Source organism: Felis catus, chromosome C1 (genome assembly GCF_018350175.1).
Source record: "Felis catus isolate Fca126 chromosome C1, F.catus_Fca126_mat1.0, whole genome shotgun sequence".
NCBI classification, from domain to species: Eukaryota; Metazoa; Chordata; class Mammalia; order Carnivora; family Felidae; genus Felis; species Felis catus.
Genome location: NC_058375.1, coordinates 57,738,909 through 57,766,725, shown reverse-complemented (window position 1 = coordinate 57,766,725; position 27,817 = coordinate 57,738,909). Strand labels below are relative to the sequence as shown.

Here is a 27,817-nt window from a genome sequence, read left to right as displayed (position 1 = left end):
ACCATTTTCACCCCTCCTGGGCATGCACATACACAATTACAGGCGCCACAACAATCCACCACAGTAAGCTGAGTAGCACTATCTAGTGGAGAACAGAGCCGTTACATTAAGCCCTGCCTGACTGGGCCAACCTGGTTCTTCAGGAACAATACAAGTCTCTCTGCTTGCTTAATGTACAGACTATAAAGTGCATCATAGTTTGACTTCTAGGGGAAAATGATGTAATTTCAATCATATTTCAGTCTGTTTGCTGGTCGAACTATTCAATATTCTTTTTTGTCTTTTTCGTTTTTTTTCTTTTTCTTGAATACAGAAAGATAAAAAATTTATTTTTATTTTCAAATTTTATTAAAAATATTTTAAATATTTTATTTTTTCTACTATACTTTTTACTTTTTTGTAAATTTTTCAAATTCTATTTTACTTCTATCATTTCATTTTATTTTATTTCATTGTATTCATTTTTCAAATTTTCAAATGTTTTTCTTTCTTTTTTTACTCCCTTTTTTCTCTAATCTATCAAGCTCCTTTCAACAACCAGACCAAAACACACCTAGGATCTAGGACCTTTTTTTGATTTGTTTTTATTTTATTTGTTTGTGTGTGCTGTTTTTAATTTTTTAGTTTAAAATTTTTTTTTACCTTATTAATTCCTTTTCTTCCTTCAAAATGACAATACAAAGGAATTCACCCCAAAAGAAAGAGCAGGAAGAAACCACAGCCAGGGACTTAATCAATACAGATAAAAGCAAGATGTCTGAACCAGAATTTAGAATCGTGGTAATAAGAATACAAACTGGGGTTGAAAATAGATTAGAATCCATTTCTGTGGAGATACAAGAAGTAAAAGCCAGTCAGGATGAAATAAAAAATGCTACAACTGAGCTGCATTCTCGAATAGCGGCCACAGCAGCAAGAATGGATGAGGCAGAGCAGCAAATTAGTGATATAGAGGACAACTTGTGGAGAATAATGAAGCAGAAAAAAGGAGGGGACTAAAGCAAAAGAGCACAATTTAAGAATTAGAGAAATCAATGACTCATTAAAAAGGCACATCAGAATCATAGGGGTGCCAAAAGATGAAGAGAGAAAAATTGATAGAAGGGTTATGTGAGCAAATCATAGCAGGAAACTTTCCTAACCTGGGGAAAGACACAGACATCAAAATCCAGGAAGCAAAGAGGACTCCCATTAGATTCAACAAGAAAACGGCCATCAACAAGGCATATCATAGACAACTTCACAAAATACTCAGGCAAGGAGAGTCATGAAAGTAGCAAGGGAAAAAAAGTCCTTAACCTACAAGGGAAGACAGATCAGGTTTGCAGCAGACCTATCCACAGAAACTTGGCAGGCCACAAAGGAGTGGCAGGATATATTCAATGTGCTGAATAAGAAAAATATGCAGCCAAGAATTCTTTATCCAGCAAGGCTGGCATTCAAAATAGAAGGAGAGATAAAAAGTTTCCCAGACAAACAAAAATTAAAGGAGTTCATAACTATTAAACCAGCCCTGAAAGAGATTTTAAAGGAGACTCTCTGAGAGGAGAAAAGGTGGGAAAAAAAGAAAAGAAAAGAAGACCAAAAGCAAGACTAGAAAGGACCAGAGAACACCACCAGAAACCCCAACTCTATGGGCAACATAATGCCAATAAATTCATATCTTACAGTACTCACTCTAAACGTCAATGGACTAAATGCCCCAATCAAAAGACATAGGGTAACAGAATAGATAAGATAATAAGATCCATTTATATGATGTTTAAAACAAACCCACCGGAGACCTAAAGACACCTTCAGATTGAAAGTATGGGGATGGAGAACCATCTATCATGCTAATGGTCAACAAAAGAAAGCCGGAGTGGTCATACTTACTTCATGCAATCTAGACTTTAAAATAAAGACTGTAACAAGAGATGAAGAAGGGCATTATAGCATAATAAAGGGGTCTATCTACCAAGAAGATGTAACAATTGTAAACATTTATGCTTGAAATGTGGAACATCCAAATATATAAATCAATGAATCATAAACATAAAGAAACTCATTGGTGATAATACCATAATACTAAGGGACTTTAACACCCCACTTACAACAATGGACAGATCATCTAAACAGAAAATCAACAAGGAAACAACAGCTTTGAATGACACACTGGACCTGATGGACTTAACAGATATATGCAGAACATTTCATCCTAAAGCAGTGGAATATACATTCTTTTCCAGTGCACATGGAATGTTCTCCAGAATAGATCACATACTGAGACACAAATCAGCCCTCAATAAGTACAAAAAGATCGAGATCATACCATGCATATTTTCAGACCACAATACTTTGTAACTCAAAATCAACCACAAGAAAAAACGTGGAAAGATAACAAATACTTGGAGACTAAAGACCATCCTACTAAAGAATGAATGGGCTACAGGGCACCTGGGTGGCTCAGTCGGTTGAGCATCTGACTTCGGCTCAGGTGATGATCTCACAGTTTATGGGTTCAAGCCCTGCGTCAGGCTCTGTGCTGACTGCTTGCTCAGAGCCTGGAGCGTGCTTCAGATTCTGTGTCTCCTTCTCTCTCTGCCTCTCCCCCACTCACACTTTGTCTCACTCTGTTTCTCAAAAAGAAATAAATATTAAAAATTAAAAAAAAAGAATGAATGGGCTAACCAAGAGTTAAAGAGGAAATTAAAAAATACATGGAAGCCCATGAAAATAACACTACAGCCCAAAACCTCTGGGATGCAGCTAAGGAGGACATAAGAGGGAAGTATATAGCAATCCAGGCCTTCCTAAAGAAGGAAGAAAGGTCACAGATATACAAACTAACTTTACACCTTAAAGAGCTGGATAAAGAACAGCAAATAAAACCAAAAACAGCAGAATAAAGGATAATAAAGATTAGAGCAGAAATCAATGCTATCAAAACCAAAAAAAAAAAAAAAAACCAATAGAACAGATCAATGAAACCAGAATCTTGTTCCTTGAAAGAATCAACAAAATTGATAAACACTTCTCCTTTGATCAAATAGAAAATGGAAAGGATCCAAAAAAATAAAATCAAGAATGAAAGAGGAGAGCTCACAACCAAAACAGAAGAAATAAAAACAATTATAAGGGAATATTATCAACAATTATACACCAATAAAACGGGCAATCTGGAAAAAATGGACAAATTACTAGAAACAGAAGAAATAGAAAATTTGAGCAGACCCATAACCAGTAAAGAAATAGAATTAGTAATCAAAAATCCCCCAAAAAACAAGAGTCTAGGACCAGATGGCCTTCCAGGGGAATTCTACCCAACATAAGGAAGAGTTAACACCTATTCTCTTAAAGGTGTTCCAAAAAATAGAAATGGAGGGAAAACTTCCAAACTCTTTCTATGAATCCAGCATTACCTTGATTCCAAAACCAGACAAAGACCCCACGAAAAAGAACTATAGAGCAGTTTCCCTGATGAACATGGATGCAAAAATCTTCCACGAGATACTAGCCAACTGGATCCAACAATACATTAAAAAAATTATTCATCACAACCAAGTGCGATTTATACCTGGGATGCAGGGCTGGTTCAATATCCGCAAAACAACCAATGTGATTCATCACATCAATAAAAGAAAGGACAAGAACCACATGAACTTCTCAATAGATGCAGAGAAAGCATTTGACAAAATACAGCATTCTTTCTGCTAAAAACCCTCAAGAAAGTAGAGATAGGACAATCATACCTCGAGATCATAAAAGTCATATATGAAAGACTCACTGTTAATATCATCCTCAATGGGGAAAAACAGAGCTTCCCCCCTATGGTCAGGAACAAGACAGTTCACTCTGGCCACTGTTATTCAACACAGTATTGGAAGTCTTAGCCTCAGCAATCAGACAACACAAAGAAATAAAAGGCATCCAAATTGGCCAGAGGAGGTCAAACTTCCTCTCTTCACAGATGACATGATACTCTATCATGGAAAACCCAAAAGATTCCACAAAAGAAAACTGCTAGAACTGATCCATGAATTCAGCAAAGTTGCAGGATATAAAATCAATGCACAGAAGTCAGTTGCATTCCTACACCAATAATGAAGCAACAGAAAGAGAAATCAAGGAGTTGATCCCATTTACAATTGCACCAAAAAACATTAAATACCTAGGAATAAGTCTAACCAAAGACATGAAAAATCTATACACTGAAAACTATAGAAATCTTATGAAGGAAATTGAAGAAGATACAAAAAAATGGAAAAAAATTCCATGCTCTTGGATAGGAAGAGCAAATATCATTAAAATGTCAATATTACCCAAAGCAATCTACATAATCAATGCAATACCTCTCAAGATACCACCAGTATTCTTCAAAGAGTGAGAAAAGAACAATCCTAAAATTTGTATGGAACCACAAAAGACCAGAAATAGCCAAAGCAATCTTGAAAAATAAAATCAAAGCAGGAGGCATCACAATCCCAGACTTCAAGCTGTATTACCAAGCTATAATTCTCAAGACAGTATGGTACTGGCACAAGAACAGACACTCAGATCAATGGAACAAAATAGAGCATCCAGAAATGTACCCAGAAACGTATGGCCAACTGATTTTTGACAAAGCAGGAAAGAATATCCAATGGAATAAAAACAATCTCTTCAGCAAGTGGTGCTGGGAAAACTGGACAGCGACATGCAGAAAAATGAACCTGGACCACTTTCTTACACCATACACAAAGATAAACTCAAAATGGATGAAAGACCTAAACGTAGGACAGGAAGCCATCAAAATCCTCAAGGGGAAAGCAGGCAAAAACCTCTTTGACCTCGGCCTCAGCAGCTTCTTACTCAACACTTTTCTGGAGGCAAGGGAAACAAAAGCAAAAATGAACTACTGGGACCTCATCAAAACAAAAAGCTTCTGCACAGAGAAGGAAACAATCAACAAAACTAAAAGGCAACCAACAGAATGGGAGAAGATATTTGCAAATGACATATCAGATAAAGGGTCAGTATCCAAAACCTATAGAGAACTTATCAAAACTCAACACTCAAAAACAAATAATCCAGTGAAGAAATAGGCAAAAGGCATGAATAAACACTTCTCCAAAGAAGACATCCAGATGGCCAACCGACACATAAAAACATGCTCAACATCACTCATCAGCCAGGAAATACAAATCAAAACCACATTGAGATAACACCTCACACCTGTCAGAATGGCTAACATTAGCAACTCAGACAACAACAGATGTTGGCGAGGATGTGGAGAAAGAGGATCTCTTTTGCACTGCTGGTGGGAATGCAAATTGGTGCAGCCACTTTGGAACACAGTATGGAGGTTCCTCAAAAAATTAAAAATAGAACCGCCCTATGACCCAGCAATTGCACTACTAGGTATTTATCCAAGGGATTCAGGTGTGCTGTTTCAAAGGGGCACAGGCACCCCAATGTTTAGAGCAGCACTATCGACAATAGACAAAGTATGGAAAGAGCCCAAATGTCCGTCAATGGATAAGTGGATAAAGAAGGTGTGGTATATGTATACAATGGTGTATTACTCGGCAATCAAAAGGAATGAAATCTTGCCACTTGCAACTACATGGATAGAACTAGAGAGTATTATGCTAAGCAAAATTAGTCAGAGAAAGACAAATATCATATGACTTCACTCATATGAGGACTTTAAGAGATGAACATAAGGGAAGGGAAGCAAAAATAATATAAAAACAGGGAGAGGGATGAAACAGAAGAGACTCATAAATATGGAGAACAAACAGAGGGTTACTGGAGAGGGTGTGGGAGGGGGGATGGGCTAATTGGGTAAGGGGCATTAAAAAATCTACTCCTGAAATCATTATTGCCCTATATGCTAACTTTCTTGTATGTAAATAAAAAAATTAATTAAATAAAATATCATTTTCAATGGGGGTGGGGGTGGGGAAAGACCCCAGTAATACTCAATACTCAATTCTACCTATTTTTTACCAGTTAGGAATATGGACTCCACCAGATCTACCCTTTTTGTTGTTGTTGTTAAAGACAAGCCAGCAATGTGGACTTTTCAGTAAAATCTGATGTTTTATAATTTGAGCACTAACTCATTAAAAACAAAAGAAAACAAAACAAAAGCATAGACAGGCCTAACAAAACATGGCTTCCTGTTTCAGTCCTGTGGGTGAAGAATAGATATGTATTGCTAGTATTGATCTGATGAGGCCGTTTCTGATCTATCACGATCTTCTAGTATCTTTTTGAGAATTTTTGCTAATATCAAATATTATACATCTAAAACACAATTTGTCATGTTTTTCTACATAATATCCTCTTCCAATATATTTTTCAATAGTGTTATTTCCCAGTTCTCTAGGATGAAAATCTTATCATCTTTAATCCCTCCTTGTTCATCCCTGAGTCTACTAAATGCCACTCTTAAAGGTCTTCCCTTGGATTAGCAAAGTGAAAAGAACATGAGATTTGGAGTGCTATAGGCCAATTCATTATTTCAAATTCTTCAACCCATTTTGCTTCAGTGCCTTTACATTTAAAATGAAGAAAACAAACTTATCTGTTAGGGTTGCTCTGAAGACAAAAGAGCTATTGCATGTGAAGTACCTAGTACACAGTAGGTGCTCAATAAATACCCATTGCACTTCCTGCCTTCTCTTTACTTGCCCTGTCACCTGTTTTTTTATTCTTTTCTGATTCCACAGCTAACACACTGGTCCAGGCACGTAAGCTAATGTAATTTTAACTTGCCTCTTGCATGTGTTTCTTGGTTACCGACCATGTCAAGAAAGAAACATTACATAATATAGCTACTTTATACAGTTAAGGTTCTCAATTTTCTTTGTAAATTATAATCCTCTGTAATCCTAAACTTCATGCACCCATGTTTTCACCCTGTCAGCTCACATTAAGATTGACACTTCATATCCTTTCAGTTCAATGGTTCCAGCATTTCTTTAACACATGGAGACCCTTACCATTTGAACCAAATGTCAATATCCATCATGTCCCTCAAGTCATACAAACCATCATCATCTGTACCCATATTTTCTTTTTTCTCTCTTATTAAAATGGAGGAAGCATGTCTGTTTCTCTCAAAGGTAACACCTTCATGCATTCTGTGAATTCTCTGTCCTTTTACTTTCAAGACTTGGAATTATTTTCTTCTAATTTCTTCTCATTAGTGTACAAATGTGCTCTAATGTCATTGATCTTAAAACAAACAAAATACTTATCCTGACCTCAAACTTCTCTCTAGTTTGTCTCATTTCTCAGCCTTTCCTCACAGTATAACCTTTTAAGAAAGATGTGTATCTCCATTTTCTTTTCAATCTACTTCACTGGGTTTCCATGCTACTCCTCGTATCAGGGTCACTAATTACTTCCACATTAGCAAATACAATGGTCCCTCCTCTGTCATTTTAGTCAGTCTCTTGGTTTGCCACTCCCTCTTCTTAGATCACTTTCTGTTCTTTTCTAGCTTTTAAGACAATACCTGATTTCCTCCTCCTATACCCACAGCAGTCCTTTCTCTCCTTGTTCTCTTTCTAAATCTTTCAGCAGCTCCTTATCTCTTATCTCTCAAATCCACACCCTTAGCAAATCCTATTAACTTTACCTACAAAACTTAGTTTGAAATGTTTCTCTTTTTCTTCACTTCTATCAAACTAGTTGAAGCTACTAACTTCTCACCTGAATAACTACCATAGCCTCTAATCTCCTCACCTTCACTCTCCACTAGTCACAATGTATTCCCACACTTCAGCCAGAGTGGTAGTTTTTAAAATATATTGGGGCGCCTGGGTGGTGCAGTCGGTTAAGTGTCCGACTTCAGCCAGGTCACCGATCTCGCGGTCCGTGGGTTCGAGCCCCGCATCAGGCTCTGGGCTGATGGCTCAGAGCCTGGAGCCTGTTTCCGATTCTGTGTCTCTCTCGCTCTCTGCCCCTCCCCTGTTCATGCTCTGTCTCTCTCTGTCCCAAAAATAAATAAACGTTGAAAAAAAAATTTTAAATATACATTATTTCACATCACCTGTTTTCCTTAAAATCCATCAGTGGCCCCTCATCTCACTTAAAATATAAAATCTGAAGTTCTTCCCTGGCTTACTTGACCTTGCATTATTTAGCCTCACTAAGTACCTACCTCTCCTCCTACATCTTGTACCCCTCTTCCCCTTACTCAATACACCTCCACCTTCTTTCTGTTCATTGAACATGCTACATTCATTCTTGCCTTAGAGTATTCCTTCTGCCTGGAATGCTCTTGTCAGAACTGCATAGTTGACTCTTCTCTGTCACCCAAAACACAACGTAATTCCTCTGCTTTATTTCCATCATGGCACTCGCTGTTCCCTAACATTTTCTTTTAAAAATCACTTGCATTCTCTCTTTGCAGCAATGTAGATTTTGTGAAAATCAGAACTTGTAGGTCTTGCTCAATAATGTATCTCTGGTACCTAGTCTATATACATAATTGGTACTCAAGAAATGTTTGCTGGATGAATTAACAAATCAATGAATATATTTTGCCTAAAATGTGTTTTTTTATACCATTTCCAAAAATATTGGCAGTAAAAGTCAGCAAATGGGTTGCTTAATCAGATTTCAACAAGATTTGATATTGGGTAAAGGTAAGAAATAAATGATAGGATAAGTAAGACTTCAGTTGGAAGATTGTGAAACAGTTCAAAAAATGACTGGGCTACTATGGATGCCCTAGTTTCTCACTGATACGTAAATAAGAGAAATTGATACTATAAACATTCAAACAGCAAAATATTTTAAACAAAAATAGAAAGCAGAGTATGATAACAATGATCTAAAATTTTCCACATATAAACTATGTTTTTTACAATTTTTTTCTTCATCTCACTGTCCCTTGAGCCCCTACAGAATCCATTTACATCTTTATTTACTGAAAAAAAAAAGGTACACATTTGAATGCCAAAATAATTGTAATAAACTAACATATTTGGAGAAAGATGCTTCAGGCAAGAGATTAAACAAAGTCAAATTTTGATTACGTATGCATCACTCATGTGAAAGTGTCATTCTGGAGGTGGTTTTATATATTCAGATAAATTCCATACCTCTGGCACTGGAGGAGGGAGTGATGCACCATGAATATCTTTGAGGGAGTGATAGAATTAAAAAGGTCTTTTTTCCCCCCTTTTATTTAAACCCGGGATCTTAGAAGAACCCTCCATAGATATATGTGAGGCTATTTATTCATGTAAAATGCCAAGGTTATGGATAATTCTTTGTGTCTGAAAGATAAATACTTAAGGAATTATTTGTTAATGTGCAGTTCAAAAACTGAGGCAACTTTATTAAACAAGTGGTAGTTTTCATGTTCGCCATTTGTAAATTTAGGCCATGTTTAATCTAGGGCAAGGCTTTTCATATTTCTCAATCATGACAATTGTTTAATCAGCAGCTATAGTCATACAAGTAGTGACTTCCATTTTGAAAGATTCCTTGGAGTAGAAGAAAAAAGGATCAATTATCATCCAAGTTTTGATAAACTAAAGTTAGAATCATGAACTAGCATTTTGAAATTTGTATGCCCTAAAATATTTCTTCTGTGGCTCCTTTGATCTCATTAGATTTCTCACAACATAAGCAAGTGCCCTTGATTTCAAAGGCCTCAGGAAAACATGCCCTCAGACTGCTGAATCCTGGTTAGCAAATATCAGTGAATAAAGAGAAAAAAAGAATCAATTAAATTGAAGATATATGATACGTAAAACATTGGAGGACACTGTTTTTTTGCTTGTCCAGCATCCACTCTCCTCTTTTTCCATTAGAACCTTGACCTTCCTTTCAAGGGCATCTCTCTTTGTATATTACTTGGGGAGGAATGTGGAATTAGTATCTTGGACAAGCATCATGATTACACGGGGGTGTTTGGAGGTTGCGTTCCTCACAAGAGCAGCAGTACCCGACCCATGCTGCTACCATGCTGCGGATTCTGTGCAGCAATCCAGAGCTCTCTTGGTTCTTATCCTTTTCCCAGGTAAAGTTCTCTAGGCTCCTATTAAGTTAATGAGCCCCTGATATATTTCCAATAAATGTTCATCTTTACCTAAACTGGACAGTTGGTTTTGTGGCCTATAACTCAAAAAACAAAAACAAAAACAAAAAAAACTGAGACAACTATAAATCCATATTCAAAGAAAATCCCCGTCATTTGTTTACCAATTAAATTTTTTGTGTGTGATTGTGCCACTGGATTTGTCTAAATTTCTATTAATGAAAAAATCAACTTTATCAAATATGTGCCCTTTCTTACCACACTAAGTCATTTCTGTTTACTCAAGAGTTATTTTTCCTTTTACTGTTCTCATAGAGCTTTCAGATACTTTGTTATTGGATCCTCACCACACTCCTCAGAAATGAACAAGAACAAATTTGTTTGTACCTACTGGGAATGAAGAAGCTAAGGTTCAAAGGGGTTAAATAATATGTCTGAAGGTACATAGCTAACTAGTATCAGAACTTGTGTTTAAACCTAGGCCCGCTTTCTCTAGACTTCTTTACATTGTTCCATTATTATGTGATAATAACCGGTGATTACAGTCACTATTCTGTTTGTCAGAACACTTTCTTCTATTGCTTATCATTGTTATCTATTTAAAAGGAATTTCAACTGAGTGAATCACAAAACATTAAGTTTGAAAGAAATTAAGTTTAGAGGATTTATTCCTCCTCCATCCCCATATATGTGAAAGTGCACTTCATGACATCCCTCTGTGGACTGTTCTAGAGTCAGAGAACACATTCCTTAATCTTCCTTAATTTGAGAAAATATTGTGACAGATTTACTTTATATGGTTAAAGTACATTATGGAAAACATTATGTTCAGTGAAAAAAAAGCCAGTCACCAAAGGCCCTATGTTGTATGATTACACTTAGATGAGATGTCCGAAATAGGCACAACCCTAGAGTTGTGAGAGTAAAACAAAAAATGGAGAGTAAAACAAAAAAATGGGTGTTAGGTCGTGAATTATGGAGAAGCCACAAAAATTACCGTACCTCATTTCAACTCCCAGAATCAGCATCAAAAATTAAACAAACAAACCACCATTAAATGAGTTTTATTTTCTGTGTCCTAGGTTGATATGCTCTAATTTTTCCTGTCCTTCCTCACCTCTGGCCACCATCAAAGGTCATACTCTTTGATAAAATAACTAACAACTAGTAGTTGTAGCAATAACTATTTTATGTCTAAACTAACAGACATATCAGAGGAAGCTATCTATGCTGATGTTTTATTACGATGATTAAGTATTTAGGCAGTATCTTAATACTGGTTAACACAACTGAAATGTGCAAAAACTCGAGAGATGTAACTAAGTCTTAAATTTTGTTGGAAGGATCAAGTGGTGGTGGTAGTGGTGGCAGGTGTTGTTATTTCATAGAAGGTCAAAACTTCTTTGGTAAGGTGATGTCTGAACACAGACCTGAAGGAAATGAAGGCACAGGCCATGTGGAATGCTGGCAAAGGGAGGAGCAGGGGCCGTGTCTCTAAGCAGAGGGCTCCTTGGCTTTAACGTGCAGGCTCAGGACAAACAGCTCCAACACAGTTGTCATAGCTCATTTGCCGGTCATTAACTTTGAGCTCTATTTTACCTGCTGGCTGCTGGCACAATTCAGGAGCATTTTTGTTGCTTGTTTATTTTCTGTAGAGTCAGTGAGGATTTTTGCTATTCATGGCCCAGTGACTGGAGCCACGCCATGACAAAATTTCCATCCGTCTAAAATATCCCTCTTTGATAAATTCCTGACTGCTTCAGGTTGTAGGATGAATGTTTCAGCTGCACAGCCCTGCGTGAGTGACCAACGTGGAGCAGTGGGCACCAAGCAATGTTTTTTTGTAATTTTTATTTATTTTATTTTATTTTTTTTATTATTAAAAAACATTTTTTAATGTTTATTTTTGAGAAAGAGAGAGAGAGAGAGAGAGAGAGAGCGAGCTGGGGAGAGGCAGAGAGAGAGGGAGACACAGGATCCAAAGCAGGCTCTGCGCTGTCAACACTCAGCCCATGTGGGGCTCCACCTCTCCTACTGTGAGATCATGACCTGAGCCGAAGTCAGAGGTTCAACTGACTGAGTCGCCCAGGCACCCCCACCAAACAACGTTTTTTAATGTAGCCCTTGCCTGATCCCTGGAACCCAAGCATCTGTCTGTTTCCCTGGAGAAGCAACTGATAGATATGTAGGCATTTTTTTCTAGGATCTGTCAGCTTACTGACAATACTGTATATTAGATGTATATTGTTAAGAGCTTACTTTCATTTTTATTATATACCTTTGGGAACTTGAATTTAAGCAACTGCTTCATTGAAAACAAAATACTGAGGTAGTTGGATACTGGAGCTCAACTTCATGTATACTATGGATTATAAAGCTCAAAGCTGATGTATTTGTATTGGGAAAATAATTACACACTTAGATTACAGAAAAATAACACTTTCAGCAATTTGCCTGCATTTCACAAAGTGTCATATCTTATTTTTAAAAGTGGTATGTGGTATATCCATGCAAAGGGATACTATTTGGCAATAAAAAGGGATGAAGTACTGGTACATGCTAGAAGGTCAATGAAACTAGAAAACATTATGCTCAGCGAAAAAAGCCAGTCACAAAAGGCCCTATGTTGTGTGATTACACTTAGATGAGATGTCCAAAATAGGCACAACCATAAAGAAATTTCCAGGGACTAGGGGAAGCAAAGAATGAGGAGTGACTGCTAACAGGTAGAGTGCGTTTTGAGGAGATGATTAATATTTTCTAGGATTAGACAGTGGTGATGGTATTACAATTCTGCGAATATAATAAAAGCACTAAATTGTATATTTTGGGAAGGCGAATTTGATAGGTATGTAAATTATATCTCAATAAAACTGCTTTTTTTTAAGAGTGTAGGTTTACTGCCTACCTTTTCTTGTGAAAGAATGCCATTTATTCTGTGTTTATGAATGTTTTCCACTTTGGCTGTGAAAGCATTCGTTTACAGTAAAATAATAAAAGTCTTGTATGAGACTTTAAAATGTTTATTTAGCAAGAAGGAGAATATCAGTTGCCATGCTTTGCTGGATTTTGAAATCCAGAAGTGAGGAATCAACTAATGTGGGTCAGGCTGGGGAAACAGAGGCCGCATGGAGACATTGTCAATATGCCTCCAGATAATCAGCAAGGTTTAAGAATGTAAAGTTTAATATTCAAATGAATATTTATTTCTTTGGTCTTCTTGCTAATTATTTTATAATAGTTGTATCATTAAATGTTGTATGATGATAACTGTTTTGTGACCTTCTGAATGTTTTATGGCATTTTGATAGAAAGCTAGAACCTATCCTTTCTCGTATTTAAATCTCATATTTTCTAAGTAAAATGCTCATGACCTTCAATTTCAAATGTCTTGTAAGACTGGAAATTTCCAGAACTAGCTTTGATAGTACTACACAATTAGGGCTATCCTTATCTTCTATTCATTATGAACCAATAGTTTTTTGTAAGCTATATAAACCTAAATCAAGATTAATTCAGATGTCATATTCCTCTTACCCATGGAGGTTTTTATTTTTTTTATTTTTATTTATTTATTTATTTTTACCTACATGAGCATAATAAAATTTCCTTATTTTATCCTTGTACATACAGTTGCCATGACTACTGGGGGGAAACCAAGGTTAAGTTCTAGGCAAGTCCTCTGGTAGTTTTGTACTATCATTTTGTTTTTAAAATTTTAATTATTTGTTTCTCAGCAATCAGGGACATGATCTTGTCTTCTGGTTCTAATTCTCAACTCCAGGTAGATGACTCTTAAATCCATCTCCAACACTGACCTCTCTCCTGAGTTCTTTCACATTTTGTTTATTCCTCTGTAGAATATTTCCACACGGACAGATATTTTTTTTAATTGATGTATCAATGTCTAAAGCCAAGCTAATAATTAGAATGTGTCCAGAATATTGCAACCAAGATGGTGAAGCATTTAGAAAGCATGTCTTTGAAAAATGTCAAAGAAATTTGGAAACTTGCCTTGGAAAAATAGAACTCTAAGGCAAAGCATATGAATGCCTTTCAAATATTTGAAGGCTCAAGCATAGTTCCTTGTCCAGAGAAGGCATGCCTTAATAATCTTTGTATCACACAAAGTACCTCACCCAGTTTTAGATGGATGAATATGGGTACACATCATTAACATATTGTTCAACATTCTAATAACCAGAACTTTCTAATAATACACTAGTGTGCTTCTTAATTTAATGATTTCTTTCACTAATAGAAATGTTCATGAAGAGGTTGGATGAGTGTTGCGAGAGCAACAAAAAGTTAACATTTCTGCACTGGGTGGAAAGTTAGACTAGTTGACTGTGGATACCTAAAGGGCAGTGCTTCCTTCCAACACTCACTGGACACCAAGAAAAACTTTTGTTCATTTGTGCACTGAACTTTTGACTTGTTGTTACTGCAGCATAACCTATTCTACCCTAATGAATACACAGTATTTGGTAATAGTTTTCAACAGGAATCTAACATCCTATGTGGGCTAAGAGAAGTTAATTAACTTTCCTGGCCTGGATTTGCTTATTAGTAATAATTGAGGGCTAAATAAAATAATCTCCAAGGTTGCTCCTACTTAAAAATAATACAACATTGTGATTCTGTGAATCAAAGAAATTTTCTGGGAAAAGTGATGCCATCACAAACCTGCTGGTGCAGCTGGTAGAGTCAAAAACCTATCACCCATTGTAGTCAGGGAATTGTTTTCCTAGAAGCTGTCTTTGGAACTTTCAGGCAGAAATAAAGCCATGCCACAACAGTTTTTGTTAGAGAGCCAATGCCCAGAACTACCTTGAGATGTTACAAAATCTTACTTGTCTTTTACTCAGGGTAATTAACATGGGAATTTTCCTTCATCTGTGAGAGGAGAATAATGAATACCGATTATTGAATATTTTTCTATTCAAGGTGTTCCACATACATTATCTCACCAATACTCATCTATTTATCTACCTGTTATCTGTCATCTATCTCACTACTAGTAACCTCTATTATTTTCCCAGTTTTGCTAAAGATGAAACTGAGACTCCCAGAAAATAAAATATCTTCTCAACCAAAAAGCAGTGCTATGATCTAATCCCAGGTTTGTCTGGGTCCAAAGGTCAGGTTCTTAACCTGTAAAATATTTCAAGAGTAGGTTGTAAGTTTTAATATGAAGAAAATTTTGTAGGTAGGGTGCTTCAGATTTAGTTCCATCCTCTTTTATATATGGTTAAATTGACCTCACCTTACCAAAATCACTCTCTGTATCTTTCAATTTTGGTCACATATTAACTTTTCCAAAATTATTTCTTTTCTTTTTTTTAGAGTTCTCCTTCAGTTTCAAGAAGTTTCTCAGCAGTTTTTCTCCTTATTGTTTTTTTTTTACTTTTGCCTTCCCATACTACTTTGTATATAATATACACCTGTTATGGTCTATCACTGTGTATATAATTTTAAGTTCCTGGTTCAAAATAGAAAGCAAAACAGTACTAAATTATCAGCTGTGTGGGTTTTCTATCACTGTGTGAAAGACATGTCATTTTGTATTTTTACCTTTTACTACAGAAAATTAAGTAACACAGATTGAACTCTTCTTAATCAAAAAACTTCCTGTTCTTTCACTTCTATTTTTGCATCTTTTCTGACAGTTTTGACATACCTTTTTCTAATGTCATTAACATTGACACTGTTCTATACCTGTTGTATAACATCTTACAATAGAAATTCTTGGCCAGCTAGAAAATTCTCAGTATAAAATATCAGAAAGAAAAAAAAAATTAAAACATTTGCAAAAGGTAATTTTTACCATAATGTAAAATCAAAAATACAAATAGCTATCTCATTTACTCAACAACTTTGAAGTCGCCATGGTAACAATGCCAAGGAAATACAAAGAAAACAATAAAATAAGATGGCAGACAAATAGGGTTTCATTTCATTTAACTTTGAAGATTAAACTCCCTAGAGACTCAATACTTTGTTTACAAATCCTTAAAAACTTTGTAAATTGTCTGATTAACAGCAACTTTTCCTCACGAAGCAATGACTGCATAACATTTTGTTTGAAGTGTGCATTGTGGTAATCTCCCTAGAGTCCTTGCATCCCTTCCCTTTTTGCTCTGTGTTTCAGCCGGCAATCACAAATCCACAGAGGTGGCTCATCATTGTTTAACTCAATCAAAGTAATCTCATTTTTCTTGCCATAGTGGATTTCACAGCAAAGGGATTGGATCAGCAATGAACATGTAACACAGTTAAGGCCAATGAGACCTAAGAACAAATAAGGACTTTCTTGCTCTTCTCAGAAAGAGAGAGTTTTTATTTCTTAACTTCTTATTTTTCTAATATGCACAAATATATCCATGTACTATTATGATCATATCTCAATGTCAGATAATTTAGAACATATCTCAATATCAAATACATTAGAAGACAGTAACACAGGACTGTTTTAGCAACAACTTTGAATTTGGAAACTCAAAGAAACCTTGAGAGATGATGTGAAAAATATTTGAAATATATAAAGCATACCAACAATTTTTCCTCAATTCAATACACTGGGAAATTACATTGAGTCTTTGTTTCACTTGTATTATTATTTTTGTTTATTTATTTATCTTGAGAGAGAAAGAGCACAAGAGGGTAAGTGGCAGAGAGAGAGGGAAAGAGAGAGAGAATCCCAAGCAGGCTCTGCACCATTGGCTGCAGAGTCCAATGTGGAGCTCGAACTCATGAACTGTAAGATCATGACCTGAGCCAAAATCAAAAGCCAGACACTTAATCAACTTACCCACCCAATTTATATGTATTGTTAATCCAAGCTCACTTAGGCTCCTAGTTACTTACTTGATATGTAAGCTCTCTAATGACATTATCTGCCTAATGCATCAAGTCAAACAATGCTGTGCAACTCTCAAGACCTTTCCTAATCTGGGTCTTCATGCTCTCTCTCTTCTACCTACATATTGTTGACACTCCCTCACATGTAACTGCAGCTCTAGACTCATCACAGTTCTGCTGTTACTCTCGTCTCCCTCTCCATATATGCCATCTCAATTTTTGCATCTATGCCTTTTGGTCAAGCCCTCTCACTCCACCTGCAAGGATGAAACTCCTCTACCACGGTATTTGGCTCCTTGGCTCTGATTACACGCTATCATGCTTTTGCTTCTAATGCTTCAGTTTTCTCTGTAATTAGGTTGTTAGATCCTTAAGAGTAAGGATTGAGATTTATGTCTCTTGTATCCCCCTATAGCCTCAAACACTGTGTAATAAGAATAGACACTAAATAAATACTTGCTTGATTAATAAACCATGTTTTGGGGCACCTGGGTGGCTCAGTAGGAGAAACATCTGACTTCAGCTCAGGTCATGATCTCACGGTTTGTGAGTTCAAGCCCTGGAGCCTGCTTGGGATTCTCTCTCTCCCTCTTTCTCTCTGCCTCTCCCCCCCAACCCCTTCTCAAAATAAATAAATAAACTTAAAAAAAAGTAACCATGCTTTTACTATTTGTCTTATGGAAACTGTTGCATGGATCTAGAAAATGATTTTAAATAACTAGTTGGCTTAGGGGTGTCAAGATTTAACAAACAAAAATACAGGATGCCAAGATAAATAACCCCTTTTTTTAGTATATCAAATGCAATATTTAGAGCATAATTATACCACAAATTTTCTGATTTTTAGTTAAAAATTCAAATTTCATGGGATGTCCTTTACTTAATCTGGCAATCTTATATTAGCCCACTCTAAAAAAACACTTGTACTTATTTTTCTAAATTCAAGCTAAATGTCACATTTATGAATCATTTAAACCTTACACAGTTTTGCTAATCAAGTTCTGTAATACACGAAGTTCTCTGCATTGTTTTACCTAGCGGCAACAACAAAGAGATTGAATATCCATTATGTGAAAGTCACCATGCATGTTCCTGTACAGGGAGGCAAAGATGAATAAGGTGCCATCTCTGTTCTCAAGAAGTTCATATTCTTTGGGAGAAAAAGCTCAGCTCATGACAGTCTCTATTCGATGTGCATGTACATGCTAATCTATATAGTTAAAACTTCCTTTAGGACTGACCCACACCTCCTGACCAAAGATCCAAGACGACACTATATACTTTGATTGTCAAAAATGAAGTATTTTGGTTTTGAAGTACACATTAAATAGTTCCTGTCTCTGAAGTATTATATAAACACCATAATTCATAACCCTAAGTGGAAACAACTAATCATAATTTGTTTTGATCAGCATATTATTCTCAGAATTTGATAATGAAGCTAGCTTTTATTATGGAAGGTTCTTTTTCTGGTTTCTAGGTATTTAATATGCATTTTTTAAGCATAAGCAATGGAAATGTATTGCAAGACATTTTTTTGTTTCCCTTTGAGCCATGGTGTAAATCCTTCACAGATAAATGCCATACCAACTACTTAATATGAGTCACTTATTTAAATGATCATTAATATACAATGATTTAGATTTTGAAACTCTCTGCTGTGCGGTTTTGGTCTGCGTTAGCTACTCTCTTATCATCCAATCTTTTCTGTGGTAGAGAACAAGGACTTTTCCTTTGCATAGCATAATGTCATAATGGCAATGTGTATGTATGTGTGTGTGCACAAAGTTTGATATTAGTTAAAATTTTTAGCTACACTGTGCTTATACTTGTATGTCATATAAATCCAGTAGTGTCTATAATAATCAAAGATTCAAAATTCCGGAAACAACAGCATGGTTTTCATAATAGTAGTGTGTGTGTGTGTGTGTGTGTGTGCGTGTGTGTGTGTAAAAGTATTTCCTAGACTTAGAACATACAATTCAATGTTTTAAAACAATGTTACCTTAATATACAACATATAAATTATAGTTCTAGAATGGAGTGTCATGTTTTTCCTTTCTTTTCCAAACCTAACTATTGATCTCAATGCACCAATATTGATCTAAATGCATAATTCATAAAATGATGATTTCCATGGAGTTCAATTGGTTATAAGCATATCACGTGAAATGACAAATGGAGTGGTATTAAAAGGTAAAAAGAATATTGCGGAAAGTTATATCAGTTTGAACAATTTGTCAATTTTCCAGATAGAAGGCTATAGCTAACATCATTAGTAAAGTCTTTGAAATTATGAAATACTCATTTACAGTATATATACTTTAGGTTTTGTCAAAAATTACCTTAGGTAGTTCTTCAATTTGATTGGCATCTAGATAAAGCTCCTCTAATGTCCGCTCAAAGTTAAAGACCTCCTTTGGCACCTGCTGAAGGCTGCAGTGGGAGTAGTCTAAAACTGAGATGATTTCTTCTTCACCTCGGAAACATCGGCACGGCACCAGTCGGCCGATGATTTTCCGTTTGGTGGTCATCTCCAGGCACTGCACTAGAGAAAAAGAGAAAAACAATCTGCTTAGTTGTCTACCTTTGAAGGGAATTCCTGTAATATTTAAAGCCTTAGAAATTTACTTTTAGTATAAATTTCATAATTATGTGATGCTTTAAAATTTATATAGAAAGTGCGCATTATATTATTAACACTTGAACAGCCCTGTATGGTATGTAAACTATAGGTTTTATTCCCATTTAACGACAAAGAGATGGAATTCACAGAAATTAAGAGATTTCCCATCATCACACAGCTTTGGAATGGCAGAATCTAGTCAGAACACAATCCTGACTCTGTGCAATGCAATCATCATACTTACATTCTCATTTCACACACGAATCAGTATTTTTTAATTTTATGCATATTACACTACAGAACACAAACATCTGTAAATTTGTTGAAAAAACTATATTTTTTCCATTTCCACCAAAATATTCAAGTTTCATTCCTAAGGTTTATGATAACCTCTTTTTTACCCACAAATTCATTCCATTAGTGAACATACATTTATTAAATAACCACTATGTTCCAGGCATTGATGTAGTTAGTGGGATAGAGTGATAAATTGAACAAGGTCCCTGTTTTCATGAAGCTTCTATTGTAGTGGAACTACAGATTAGAGTTAGATTGGTTATTTGCTTCAGAATGAGAACCTAGCTTTATGAATCCTATGATTTCACTGGGAGAAAACAGGTTACAATCATGGCAGGAATTCCTGTAACATCTTTGTCTAGATTAAACTGGCCAAATGCCATAAAATCTTGCACAGGCCTGTGCCATTTATAACATGCCATTATAACACTTTATCAAATTTATTAACTTTCATGTCATTCTTCTAGAATGTAAGTCTCTTGAGAGTAGAACAGTGTTTTATTTGTTTTGTATTTGTCTTGATGCTTGACATATGGTAGATGAATTTATTCCATAATAAATGTAGAATAAACAAATGAATTCATGAATGAATAAATGAATATATTTAGGACGCCCCTCCCTCCCGCCCAACCACCATCAGCTATGGATAATTTGCTTGAAGCACTTCTCATTCTGACTAAAAGGTCACTATCTCTGTGAATGTCTCTCCAGGAAGAATGATTACAGTCTTCCTCTGAGTTCTCAGAGCACTAATCATATTTCTTCCCAATTACATGTTCTATTTCCCCACTAGGTGAGTTCTCTGAGGAGAAGTTCTTGTCTTACTCATCTTTGAATTCACGGACACAGTACAGTTTGCCAGCTGCAGAGTAATACTAAATGAACATTAACTTGAAACATGCAAATTTTGGTTCATTTATTTGACTTACCAGCATAAGTTTATTGCTAGAAAGTAGTGATAGTTTATAAAAACAATATAGAATTTTGCTTTTTATTTATTTAAGTTTATTTATTTATTTTGAGAGACAGAGAGAGAGGCAGAGAGAGAGAGGGAGAGAGAGAATCCCAAGCAGGCTCTGCCCTGTGGGCACAGAGTCCAATGTGGGGCTCAAACTCACGAACTGTGAGATCATGACCTGAGCTAAAGTTGGACACTTAGCCAACAGTCACCCAGGTGCCCCAGAATTTTGCTTTTTAAATTGCTCAGGTTAAATCCTATTTGGAGGAAAATGAGTAGAAAATGTTTAGGAGATGTTGGACACTCAGCCCAAGTTTTAACTTATGAAATTAATAAAATGAAATTTATGGGACAGGTTTATGAGTTAGAATTTACAGATGGTTATCTGCCTTTGGTATTGTGTAGAAGGCCAACTACAAACATTAAAAAAATGACCTTTCTTTTTTTCCCCAATATATGAAATTTATTGTCAAATTGGTTTCCATACAACACCCAGTGCTCATCCCAAAATGTGCCCTCCTCAATACCCATCACCCACCCTCTCTTCCCTCCCACCCCCATCAACCCTCAGTTGATGCTTTGGCTCTCTTAAGAGTCTCTTATGCTTTGGCTCTCTCCCACTCTAACCTCTTTTTTTTTTTCCTTCCCCTCCCCATGGGTTTCTGTTAAGTTTCTCAGGATCCACATAAGAGTGAAAACATATGGTATCTGTCTTTCTCTGTATGGCTTATTTCACTTAGCATAACACTCTCCAGGTCCATCCACGTTGCTACAAAGGGCCATATTTCATTCTTTCTCATTGCCATGTAGTACTCCATTGTGTATATAAACCACAATTTCTTTATCCATTCATCAGTTGATGGACATTTAGGCTCTTTCCATAATTTGGCTATTGTTGAAAGTGCTGCTATAAACATTGGGGTACAAGTGCCCCTATGCATCAGCACTCCTGTATCCCTTGGGTAAATTCCTAGCAGTGCTATTGCTGGGTCATAGGGTAGGTCTATTTTTAATTTTTTGAGGAACCTCCACACTGTTTTCCAGAGTGGCTGCACCAGTTTGCATTCCCACCAACAGTGCAAGAGGGTTCCCGTTTCTCCACATCCTCTCCAGCATCTATAGTCTCCTGATTTGTTCATTTTGGCCACTCTGACTGGCATGAGATGATATCTGAGTGTGGTTTTGATTTTTATTTCCCTGATGAGGAGCGACGTTGAGCATCTTTTCATGTGCCTGTTGGCCATCTAGATGTCTTCTTTAGAGAAGTGTCTATTCATGCTTTCTGCCCATTTCTTCACTGGGTTATTTGTTTTTCGGGTGTGGAGTTTGGTGAGCTCTTTATAGATTTTGGATACTAGTCCTTTGTCTGATATGTCATTTGCAAATATCTTTTCCCATTCCATTGGTTGCCTTTTAGTAAAAAATGACCTTTCTTCTTCATTACTTTCTATCTCTTGAACTCCTACATTTTACATTTCTAGGAACCTGAATCAGAAAGTTTTGTAACTGTTATTTTACTTGACACTTGAAATCCCTGATTGTCAGTTGGTGCCTTACATGTCTCTACCTGGGCTTTAGCACATATTAGGCAGCCAGTAAATGCATCTAGTAAATATCTGACATATATTAGGCACCTAGTAAATGTTTGTTGAAGTTATTGCAGTTATAAAGGTAAGTGATGATGGCTTAGACTATGAGAATGAAAGCAAGGATAGAGAGAAGTGACGGATTAGGAAGACATTTTGGAAACAGAATCCAATGTGTTGGTGATACATTAAATGAGAGATGGAAGGGGAGACTGTGGAGGGAGGGATGGAGAGGTCTTGAAAGATTCCCAGATTTTTAATTTGAGTCACTAGTACTCACACTAACCACCCAGCTGTACTGTCATAGAGCTAACTCAAGGTATATACATGCCCTTGTCTGCCTCTCTGACCCACAGATGAATGTGGAATCAATTGTCCCTGCCTGTGTTGTCCAGTGACTTGCACTCACCCTATTGTGTTGAACGATGTGACTATGTCTTGATACTTGTCTGCTGTTGCCACTGCAAATTTTTTATTATAAACCAAGAGGAAAACCATTTGGTCAGAGGATCTACTGTCCACCAGGACTTTAGGAACTCAGTTCACTAAGACTTCTTTCCCTTTCACTTGGAAATGGAGTCTCTGTTGGTCATCCTCTGTATCCTTTCTCTCATCCCCACAATGTACCAAAGTTTTCCCCTGGCCCAATTTCTCTCTTCTCTATTCCCTGTGCACATGGAGAATGTGCCTTATATCATGATCAAAAGCTTCATTGAGCCTTGTCCTCTTCACTGAATGCTCTCTCAGTCTCAACTAAAACTTGGTTCACTTGAAGCCTTTAAAAGAAGAGCATGCTGACATTCTCATGCCTTAAATACTTCAGGGCTGGAAAGTGGAATTGCTTTCCCCCTTGCTCTCTAAAAATGATTACTTTTCTCACATCCTATAAAACCCCTGTTCCTTTGGTAGTCTTATTACCTAGCAGTAACATCCTTCCTCTGTTCCTCATGCCATTCATTTACCATCTCTTGAACACTCCTCTTCACCCTTTGATGACTTTGGTATCTCATTACCTGGACTATTTCTTAATCATAACTGCTTCCATTCCTGATTTATACTCCCTATATCTAATAACTTTCAATTTTTTAGCTTTTCTTCATTCTAAATTTCTAAATAACTTGATTATAGTTTTCCTTCTTTATTTTTCAATACTTTTTTTTTTTTAATGTTTACTTATTTTGAGAGAGAGTGAGAGAGTGAGAGAGCCTGAGCAGTTGACTAGGGGAAGGGCAGAGAGAGAATCCAAGCAGACTCCATGTTCTCAGTGCTGAGCCTGATGTGGGGCTCAATCCCACAAACCATGAGATCATGACCTGAGCCGAAATCAAGAGCCAGACGCTTAACTGACTGAGCCACTCAGCCACCCCTTGCAGGTTTCGAACATGTAATGTGCTGGTTTAACTTTCTTCTAATAAATTCCAACACACTTTTATTCTAACCAAGCAAAAATACAGAAATTTTGTTTCAAATCAATAGGATTTATTTTATTATGACTATACACTATTGTAATTCAATCACATTTTAATTTTTTTTAATTTCCTTATTTTTTCCTTTGCTTGATTTTTCTGTGTACCTTTTATTAATTCGATTTTCTGACTATCTCCACTTGGTATAGTCAAATAAGTGTAATCTGTCATTTTTTCCTCTGAAATAATCCTCTTATTTTTATGTTTGTTTGTATTTTCTTGTTCCTATCTTAAATGTCTGTTTTTTTTTTCTAGATCTGATATATATATTTTCCTGAAGTGTCTCTTCACTATCATTCTGTGAATTTTCCATTTCTTCTCATGTTATGTCTTCTATTTTCTGAATCCTGTTTCTTTTTTTCTTTCTGGATTTAGTGGAATATAACTTCCAAAGTAGAACATAACGTCTAGTAACTTCCTGAGAAAAGATCTCAGGTAGATACATTTTTGAGAGCTTTGCATGTCTGAAAATGGTTTAACTTCACCAAAAACAATTGAAAGTTTGACAGGATATATATTTACAGGTCAGAAGTAATTTTGCTTCATAAATTTGAAGACATCTTTTTTATTTTACAGCTTTTAAAGTTGTTGCCCCAAAATCCAGTTCCATTACTATTCAAAATCCTGTTTTATATCCACCTTTCTCTTCCATGAGAACATTTTAGGATTTTTATCTTATCCTTAGTGTTTTGAAATTTCATGATAATGTGCTTTGATGTGTTTTTTAATCCACTGTACTGGGTACTTGACAGACCCTTTCACTTTGGAAGCACTTATCTTTTAATTCTGTTAAATTTTCTATTATTATTCAATTGTTAATTTTGTCATCTTCTTTGTTTTTATTTTCTCTTTTTCTTCAATCTTGATCAGCTGGATGTAAGACCTATCTCCTAGATTTATCCTGTAATTCAATTATTTATTTTTTCTTTTGTAATTTCTTTGTCTTTGTCTTATTATTCTATTTTCTGAGAGATTTTTCTGAACTTTATCTTCTAAATGATCTTTTATCTGATGGCATAGTTTTACTGTCAAAAGTTATTTATTGCTTCCTAAATGCTATTTTTACATAGTATCCTGTTTGTATTTCAGGGTGCAATATTGTTTTCATTTCTTTCAGAAGATATTAACTATAGACTTTTTGTCTTTGTCCCCTGCTTTTTATGTTATTTCTGAGTTCTATTTTTCTGTTTGTTTCTTTTGATCTTTGTCTTTTGTAATAGGGGTTTTCTATAAATATCTGGTGATTCGTGACTGTCCTTTAGTATCGAAGAGTGAGGCTCTAAGAAGTTAATTGGAAGTTTGGTATGCAGGATAGGTTTCACTGCAGGATGATCTGGCAGTAAGCCAAAGAATATTCTGGTCTTCTGTCTGGGACATAGTGATGTAGCTTTAAATAGAGAGTAGTTCAGTCAATTTTCCTATTTTCAGTACTAAGTATCTTCAGTTCCTTGCCTGGTATTTGCTATCTCCCAGACTCTAAGGAGGTCTATGCAGTAAATCAGTTTTCATATCCCTTTGTGGGTACTTTATATTGTAGCTAACAGTGTATTTTTTGTATGTAGATGATATTAACTACATCTTCTTTCACTTTTATCTCAAAATTTGTTGAAATTTAGTATTTCCTGATACCTTCTTTTCTATTTTCTCTGCCCTTGTGAGTATATGTATTTTAAATTTTCTTTTAGTTTAATGGAATAATTTGGGTTGTAAGACTAGATAAATAAGGATGGTGAGGGATTAACTTCCACGTTTAAAATAAAGTTTTATTTTAATCCTTGTCATACTTTTTTTTTCTTTTTTATCTAACCAATAGGAGCACTGGGCAGGGAACTACATCCTTCTTTTGGGAATGCTCTCTTCCTTTGGCTCTCCTGACATCATTCTCTTCTGACATTTATCCTTCCACTTCGGTTCTTCCATTTAAGTCTTTTGAGAAGGTGCCATCCTCTCTAACAAACCCTGAGATTTATAATATTAGATATGCCCCCACATCCTCAGGCTTGGTACCCTTCTAACTGTAAAGAGAGTTCTCCCTTTACAATCTCATTCACCTTTCTCAACTCTGACCTCATTTAACTTTGACAATAGGTGGCTGTGAAGTTTCTTTTTATATCTACTCAGACTTATTTCCCTCATCATTTCCACTTTATATTTTAGGGGCATCTCAAACATAACATGTTCAAAATTGACATGATGCTCTTGAAAGGTATAGAGCCCATCATCACAGTCAAGAGGTTGGATGCTGGAGCCAAAACTCCCTGGCTGTGTGACGAGGCACATTATTTTATCCCTATGTTTAGTCCCTCATCAAATAACAGAGTACATACAAAGCACTTAGAATTGTGTCTTCAGATTTTAAGCATTCACTAAGTGCTGGCAATTACTGTTCTGCCTAAATCTCTTCCCCCTCCCGCGTTCTCCGTCTCTGTGAGCAGCAATACGATTCACCCAGTGTTGCAAGATAGAAACCTTGGCATTGTTCTTGACTCCTCTAGTACCTACACTCCACATCTAACAATCACCAAGTAGTAATGATTAAATAGCCTACATATTTTTTCAATGAAGCCTATTTTTCTTCACTTCTGGTGCCCAGCAACCTAGCTCAGACTATTATCTCTTACATGTATACTTGTCTCTGTCTTTCTATTGTTCTCCCTCCACAGTACAGCAGGAGTGACCTTTATAAAACAAATATTATATCACCTTCTTGCTGCAAATACTTCACTGAGTCCTCTCTGCCCTCTAGGCAAAGTCAAAAATTTTTACTGGCCTGTTAAGAATAATATAGTCCTATAGGTCTAACTCCTACCTTCCACACTCACACCTAGCCCCCTTGCAGCCTGGCCAGGTTCCACTTTTCTGATTGTTTTCTGAGCTCTTTGCATTCACTATTTCTTTCACATCACTAAGACTAATTTTTTTTTTTTTTTTTTTTTTTTTTTTTTTTTTTTTTTAGCTAGGGCCTTCAGAAATAGGGCTGTCTCTATATAGCACAATTTCCCTTGCCTTTAAAAAAATAATATTAAGGGAAAATAGCCTCTATTCATCAAGGCAGGCTATGACTTCTAAGAATATGTTCCAACTATATGCTGCAATTCCCTTTTCTCACACTGTAATAATTTAATCAATATTGATAGTGTTCACTAGATTAAAAGCTCTGTGAAGAGAGGTACCATGTTTAGTCTGTTCAACAAAGCATATTTCCAGTAACTTGTCTAGTATCTGGTTCAGAGTACTTTAAAAATATTACTATTATGGGGCGCCTGGGTGGCTCAGTAAGTTAAGCATCCAACTTCAGCTCAGGTCACGATCTAACAGTTTGTGGGTTCAAGCCCTGCATTGGGCTCTGTGCTGACAGCTCAGAGGCTGAAGCCTGTTTCAGATTCTGTGTGTGTGTGTGTCTCTTTCTCTCTTTCTCTGCCCCTCCCCGGTTCATGCTCTGTCTCTCTCTCTCAAAAATAAATAAACCTTAAAATTTTTTTTTAAATATTAACTATTAAATGAAAATTGGGGGCTAAACATGATTATATGACTTTTTTTTGTACAGTTTTTTGAAATTTTCAAACTAGTTTACAATTTATCACCTTGTTTTTTTTCCACAAGAAATAAGTATTCATATATTATTTTCCTTATTTTATTTGTAATGTTTATTTATTTTCAAAAGAGAGAGACACACACATACACAGTGCAAGTGAGGAAGGGGCAGAGAGAGAGGGAGACAGAATCCAAAGCTGGCCCCAGGCTCTGAGCTGTCAGGACAGAGCCCGATGCAGGGCTTGAACCCACAAACTGTGAGATCATGACCTTAGCTGAAGTCGGACGCTTAACCAACTGAGCCACCCAGGCACCCCTTATTTTCCATACTTTAGTCATAATCTGAAGTTAGTGAGTCTGTGATGTATATATCACACACAAAATAATTAGTATACCTGAAATTAGATCTCATATCTCCTTACTCTAAAGCCATTGATTTTTTTTTCCTTTAGCAGACTATGTATT

At 36.0% G+C, this 27,817-nt stretch overlaps 1 protein-coding gene across 10 annotated transcripts in view; it reads right to left on the bottom strand.

The window, feature by feature from the left end:
• LRRC7 (leucine rich repeat containing 7) overlaps nt 1-27,817 on the bottom strand; it is a 550,569-nt gene that overhangs the window by 335,109 nt on the left and 187,643 nt on the right. For all 10 annotated transcript variants that reach the window (XM_019837223.3, XM_045034767.1, XM_019837219.3 and 7 more), the window contains exon 3: nt 19,231-19,433. In XM_019837223.3, coding sequence (XP_019692782.2) covers nt 19,231-19,433 — 203 coding nt within the window. The remainder of the gene's footprint in view (nt 1-19,230; nt 19,434-27,817) is intronic.